This window comes from Myzus persicae, unplaced genomic scaffold (assembly GCF_001856785.1).
Source record: "Myzus persicae strain clone G006 unplaced genomic scaffold, MPER_G0061.0, whole genome shotgun sequence".
Classification (NCBI taxonomy): domain Eukaryota; kingdom Metazoa; phylum Arthropoda; class Insecta; order Hemiptera; family Aphididae; genus Myzus; species Myzus persicae.
The window spans coordinates 14,096-21,284 of NW_019100953.1; the positions used below are offsets into that span (position 1 = coordinate 14,096).

The 7,189-nt window shown below is 26.5% G+C and overlaps 1 protein-coding gene across 1 annotated transcript; it reads right to left on the reverse strand.

Annotated features, from left to right (window-relative positions):
* Positions 1-4,389: 4,389 nt before the first annotated feature.
* LOC111027026 lies at positions 4,390-7,179 on the reverse strand. The gene is made up of 7 exons (XM_022305229.1): positions 7,118-7,179; positions 6,746-6,943; positions 6,610-6,675; positions 6,396-6,539; positions 6,067-6,323; positions 5,815-5,974; positions 4,390-4,499 (listed from the first exon to the last, which is right to left on the reverse strand). The coding sequence occupies exons 2-7, from the start codon at positions 6,915-6,917 to the stop codon at positions 4,390-4,392; spliced, it is 909 nt and encodes a 302-aa protein (XP_022160921.1). The 5' UTR covers positions 6,918-6,943; positions 7,118-7,179.
* Positions 7,180-7,189: the final 10 nt, after the last annotated feature.

Consider the following 7,189-nt stretch of genomic DNA (forward strand, 5'->3'; position numbering starts at 1 on the left):
TATAAAATAGAACCACCTTTTTTGTATGTACGCGCATAACTCAAAAAGCACCCAACGGATTTTAGTACAGTTTTCACTAATTAATATAGGTCTAGATTTAGGGAAAGTTTTAATATACAATTTATTCGTACAACTTGATTAAAAAAATAAAAAAATTATTTGTGCCATACATCGGTATATTCTTAAATAGCATAATATCGCCCCGTGCACAGATTTCTATTGCGCGGAGGCACTTTCATGAAGTTTCAAAAACAGTGTCTCGAGTTCGATCTACAGTGCCAGACACATGTTTTTTGCATTGTTTTTCCGCATTTTACTTAGCTATTAGTTTTCACTCAACGATTATTATAACGGTTATATTGCGTAATCTTAGTTTTTAAGTTATTTCAGTACACATACAGATAACACATTAATTATCATTGTCGATGCGCATGGTGGGGGGGAGCTGCTGTGCGCATGTTTTTTGATGACTAATTTGCTGGATCTAATTGAAAATGTTTACCCAGATGTATCAAATATTTCGTCTAAGACGTCAAGTTGGTTTCATGAAAGGTCAATATTGTCACCAACTAACGATCAAGTCAATAAAATAAATTACATGATAGGTACTGTTAAAATTCAATGCACCAACAAAAGTGTACTATTCCGTTGACTCTGTTTTAGATACAGAGGAGGCGATACATTATCCAACTGAATTTTTAAATTCTGTACCTCCTTCAGGGACTCCACCATACAAATTAATTCTAAAGGTAGGTTCTCCTATAATTTTACTTCGTAACTTAAGTCCACCAAAATTATGCGACGGTACAAGATTACAAATAAAATCTTTAAAAAACTGTCTGCTTGATTGTATAATCCTTATTGGCTGTGGAGGAGGGGATGGTCTTTGTTCCTAGAATACCAATGATACCAACTCATTTTCCATTCCAGTTCAAACGGTTGCAATTTATAGTGAAATGAAGCTTTTCAATGACTATTAATAAGGCACAAGGTCAAACATTAAACGTTGCAGGTTTAGACCTAACTGTCCAGTGTTTTTCCCGTGGTCAATTGTACGTAGCTCTGTCACATGTCACATGCAAACAAAATCTATTTGTGTTGGCCCTAGAAGCTTAAAGTGATGTATCCAGAAATATTTAATGCTTAAGACAAATTGATAAAATTGATAAAAAAATAAAAATCGTACATCATAACGAAACAAATATATTTCACACTTATATATAAAAACATACTAAAAAAATTAATCAAATTAAATATCTGATAAAATGCATATCAAACTTTTCACATATTCCTAAACATATATAAATGTACTGAAATCTAGCAATAGCAAAGCATTGCCGGGTCAGCTAGTTTAATATAAAAATAAAATATAAATAATTTTACCAATTGTGTCCTTAACATAACTATCGCATTCATTGCCTTGGGTGACTTATGGTCATTCGTTAATATTGGTTTCTGCATAAAAATAAATGAATGAAAATTAAATACATAAGGAAAATATATTTTTAACCAATACACTCACTTTCAGTTTAAAATTGGTGCTTTGGCTGCAGGCACTGAGAAAAAATTAATTTTTGTTTGATTTGAAGAAGAACCGACTTTTTATTACATATTACTTCTATAGGAGGCGACACGAAAAGTGGCCCCTGTGTACCGTGACTCGTTATTCCTACCCGACGTTAGCCATTGGGTTCTCAACCTATTGTCCCGCATACTGCATGGCTGTCGCAGTGCCACTATCGTAATACATATTTTAGTTTACTTGTTTTTTTTTGTATGTGTATTATTTGTTTCAAGTTTTTATGTTTTTTATTTGGTAAACATCTTATTGGTTAATAAAATATTTAAAGTATTTTCAGTAAATTAATTTTTAATTCAAAGAAACTCGGCAATTAATTTAATTACGTTGTGGCCTACTGAGGTTAAACGGCCTCTAGGTCCGTCACGGGTAGAGGCCACTTTTCATGTCACCGATTATAAATTTAATTTTTTCATAACCTGGAATGTAAACATGATTTATATTTGATGTTTATTAAATTTAATACATTAATAAATATTAAGATATGCAAAATAAACACACAGAGAAACGGAAAATGTATAATTATATTTAATAATAAAATTTTTAGGCAGTGACAACACTATCTTTTTGTGTGGTCACAATTAGATTTTTCCATATGTATAATATGTAGAATAAGGAAGATCCAATCGGATCGCCGACCTTTCGCCGCCGCCGCAGCTATCACGTTTTATAATATATAACAATTTTTTCAAATTTTGATTATTTCAAACTGTAGAAAATGTGGTAGGTAATTTATTTGATTTTATCGTAGTTTATACTATAACGATTCTGTATAACGTGTTTCAGGTATCAGGTTATCGATCGTAAGCGGTGACGTTCGTTTCCACGCACAACTTGGATTTTCTATATTCTAAGCTGTTTCACTGTTTTTTTTTTTCTAATAAAAATCAAACTATAATACTATATTCGTTGTTTTGTCCTTGGTATTCTTAATACAATAACCTTTATCCATAATATACCTAAATATTATAGCTGGACATTACTTAATCATAGAAGTTTGAATACTACGGTGTATTACAATACTTTGTTAAGAATGACTAGAGGTAAACAAGTAGCTATTTAGTTACACCACGAGTGACATAATATGTATTTGTTATTATTGAATATTTAATTAAGCACACAAGTTGTGTAATTATTCAATGCAATGTAACATATAAGTACACAACTGTATAGTGTATATTATATTATAATTAGTTGTAGATATTTTATTTGTTAAGAGTTTATTAATGGTAATTTAATAATTTTATACTACAAATGTTAGGTACACAAATTGTCTAACGTTTATGAGAATTAAATTAAATTAGTAAGATTTCATTGATATGAACAGCCATTTATTTACATGTAAACTGCATATTATAATTTATTTTCATAAATTTACTTAACTTGCATAGTATTCAATTTACATGGTGTATTAAAATAACCTTTATACTATGATAAAATACTGCAATTTATTTTGCAAGTAGTACTCTGCATTTAATGACTAAAGTTCAATTGTATATGGTTTAACGTTGATGCTATAATAATATATATATGCACCTATATTACATTGTACAGAATATGCGCATATTGCATAATAAAATGTATGCACATTAAATAAATAAAGAAACTATATTTTATTTAAATTTTATTAGGCATATACAGAACAAAACAAAACGATATAATGATGTACAATATGTACAAAAAAATGTGTAAGTAATTAATTTTAATATCAATTGAAACTTTAGAGGCTTCTAATTCCCACCATCGATAAATATCAAGAACAAAGTATATTGATCTCTTATTCTGAATATTCTTCTCCATGTGAAGGGTAGAGAATGATTCAACGAAATTCTATTCATTCATACGATATATCGATAGGTCCTGTAAAAATTAAAAAAAAATTCTCAATAACCCATTTTTCTATGGCGCATAATGTAATGGGAAGGGTTTAAACGTAATGCAAAAATGAAGGATCCATATTTTTTTCAAATTTGGACTTAAAGGGAAAAGGAATCAAAAATTACGATGGAATATTCAGAAGAATTTTATTTTCAAATTAAACTTTGGAGTATTCTAATTCATACATCGATATATATCAAGAACAATCTTATAGATTTCTTTTTTTAGTAAAATTTCTTCCAAGTACAGTCCCAAGTAACAAATAAACATTTACTTAATAATGAACCATGATTAATTTTTAAATATATAAAAATAATAATAATTGTAGAACATTGGTTATTGATTGAGGTTACATTTTTAAATATTACACCATGATTATATAAACAATGAATGAACCAAAATTATATATTTATTTCACGATTTTTTAAAATTATTTAATAAATATCATGCCCCAATCATAATTAATATTAATTATTTCATATTCTTAAATATTTCCCTTACCACAGTTTTTATGAATTAATCATGATAATTAAATATGTATATCAAAGTAATATTTAATATATTATATTATACTATGATTATATTGTATCTTTTAATCGAGCTTTTAATAGTACCTACTCCATCTTCATCACCGATAAAAGTGGTTAGATGAGTCATTTAATTATACTATAGAGTATATATTATATTAACTTACTGAAAGTTGTGATTTCTTGGAAAATAAATATAATTATTATTATATTATTATTGTACTTAATGTTAATATTAAATTTTAGGTCATACCTAACATTATATTATGCAGCTAGGTATGTACATTTTACATGGTAATATAAAAATACACAAACACATCATATAACGTATATACGTATATTATTGGAAAATGAAAACAAATTAGTGTCATATAATTTAAAGGATAATAAAACATAAAATTATTATTATTTTTTATATTTATCAGCAAATGGCGCTTGTGCTAAGTATATTTTTATTGGTTCTTCAATCTCGTGATCACTAGCGTTCTTGAATTTGAGTTGTTTTTTTATGGATTCTAAAACAAAAAATACATTTCCAATTTTACAAAATATATTCAATTACAATTTATCACTATAAGTAGTAATTACAATAATTACATGGTAAACTATTATAAATTAATATAGGCTAACCGTAACACTTTTTAGGTTTATCCGACAATTTTTAATAAAATACATTAGTGACCAGACACAGCTGGTATTAAAATTGGAGCATTAATAATTGAGATGAAAATTTGTTAATGAAAAAAAAAAATTTTAATATTACCTATTGTATAACTTATAGCTTATCATACCTTTTTCTCAGAATTTAAAATGTATCGGATGTAAATAAATAATTTAGTATAGGTACTAGCAATAAGTAATATGATAGAAATAAAAGTTCTAATTTATAATATGAAAATATATTAAATTTAGTAGACAGATTTTTTTCAAAAATAATTATTTCCATCTCTAATAATTAACATTAAATTTAATCAATACAATTAATACAAATTATCAAATTATCAAATATAAAAATATTTGAAATTAAAATGAATAATAATAATATATTGTAGAAATCTCTAATAGTTTAAATCATTTAATGAACTAACCAGTATATTATAATATTATGTACACAAGTCTAAAAATTAAAATGGTTTTATAGTCATTATGGCTGTAAATACATATATAAGCTTACCAGCTAACCAGGGTATTGGGTAAGATATACCATTAAAACTATGTAACTAGTTACAAGTTACTAGATACTTTTATGTTGAGTAACGAAATAAAAGTTATATTATGTAACTAAGTTGCATTTTAAGTTAAAAGTTCCATTGGTAAAAGTATAAAGAATATAGGGCTATAGGTAAGATTACGTTATGGTCGTCATGTTGAGAAAAAAAAAGATGTGCCAACTATAATCGTATAACCACTGAAAATCCAGTGGCCAGTTAATTGTAAAAAGAACAATTAACAAATACCTATATTTAAAAAAAAATCTTGATGTATACTTTTAAACTGGTATTGTAACAATGTGTGAGGAACCTTCAACCTTGAATTAAATAAAAAAAAAAAATAAAAAATTTTAAATGTCTGATAAACAACTCGAAGATTCAAATATTTTGAAAATGTTATAAAGTATAAAATTATAAAATAAATATATGGTGTAAATTTCAAGTAGGTATCTATGGTAAATATATAGTTATTGAATAACAACAAAATAAGAAAATCGGTGTATGATTACATGTAACTATGATATGCTCAACCCTAGATGGTTATCTTAATAAATTATTGTTTCAATAATTAAAACAAAATATTTAAAGTGGGTACCTAATATACAATTTCAACACTTACTTAAAATTATGGGAAGAATAAATAAATCACAAAACTTCTTTTTTCCCTTCTTCCCAGAAAATGAATATTGCGAGAGCAAACTATTGGTGAATAGTTTAGACATTATCCTTTTGACAGCAGCTTTCAAATTTTTCCCTCCGACACAAGATAACTCATGTATCTGAAATTACATTGACAAATAATTACAATATAAAAAATATAACATTTGTATTAATAGTAATAATAGTTGAGTAGGTATGTGTTCTTATTTACCAAATTATTTTTAAACTCCAAATCTCCTAAAGTTTTATCCTCAAATATACTCAAGTCTACTTCACTGTCTATTGGTAAAGGGCAATCTGTCATGTTATTAGTCTCTAAGTTGGTCATATGATTTTTGGTTTTTCCTTCTAATAGATTTTCAATTGAGAGCAATCTTTCCGAGTTTTCATTTTGAATGGATAGTATATGTTTTAGTTCGACTTTAAAGTACATTATATGGCGTAAAATCTGTTTTTTGAATTCACTATCTAAAAGTTTAGAAACATTGTAGGTAGATACAATTATCAACATCTTCAAACGGATTAATCTAGTTATTTTACCAGTACATTCATCACCAACTGAAGGAGTAGATCTTGGTTTTTGTCCCACAGAATTGTTAGAAATATTGTCCATTAACAATAAACTGTTTGATTTTGAACTACTTGCATAAGAAAGCTTTCTTTTAAAAGTTGAATTTTCAGCAGCTGTAAAATATAAATAATATTATTTTAAATGATCCACAATATAGATTTGAAAAATTATTATAATATTTACAATCATTGTCAGGAGTATTTTTTTTAAAACTGTTTTGAGTAGTTGCATTCTTTAGTACTAGTTGATCTAAAAATTATTAATTATTTATCACAAAATTGCAAACACTCTATACAATACAAATAAATTATTATAATACCAGAATTTTTTTTAAAAGGTGACCATTTTCCCCTATTTTTTGGAGAAAGTACACATTGTATTTTATTTGGCGAAGGTGACCATCCAGGATTTTTAAATTTATCAACCTTATTGATACCCTGGGAATCTTCTTGATTATATTTCAGATTTTTCCATTTATGTTCAGATGCCATTTTACTGCCAGACTTAAAATCTGAAACTTAAAATATTGATTATTTTAATTAAATAAATGTATTGTATATACATACAATATATTGTATGTATATCCATACATATATCTTCTAATAAGAAAATTGTATATGTAGCCATGTAGGTATTTAAAAATGTTTGATCATGCTTAAGATTTCTGATAAAGAAAAAAAAATGTTCTTACTATCATTTTCACCAGATTCATCAAACTCTTCTGAATTATTTTTAACAATTTTTGTTTTCTTTGTTTCTAATA

Excerpts from the sequence above, each read along its gene's own strand:
- LOC111027026 (XM_022305229.1), bottom strand. The coding sequence starts at position 6,917 with ATGGCATCTGAACATAAATGGAAAAATCTGAAATATAATCAAGAAGAT. Across the intron at positions 6,676-6,745 it reads ACCTTTTAAAAAAAATTCTG|ATCAACTAGTACTAAAGAAT; the intron begins GTATTATAATAA and ends AATAATTTTTAG. Across the intron at positions 4,500-5,814 it reads TATTCTTCCCATAATTTTAA|AATCCATAAAAAAACAACTC; the intron begins GTAAGTGTTGAA and ends TTTTTGTTTTAG.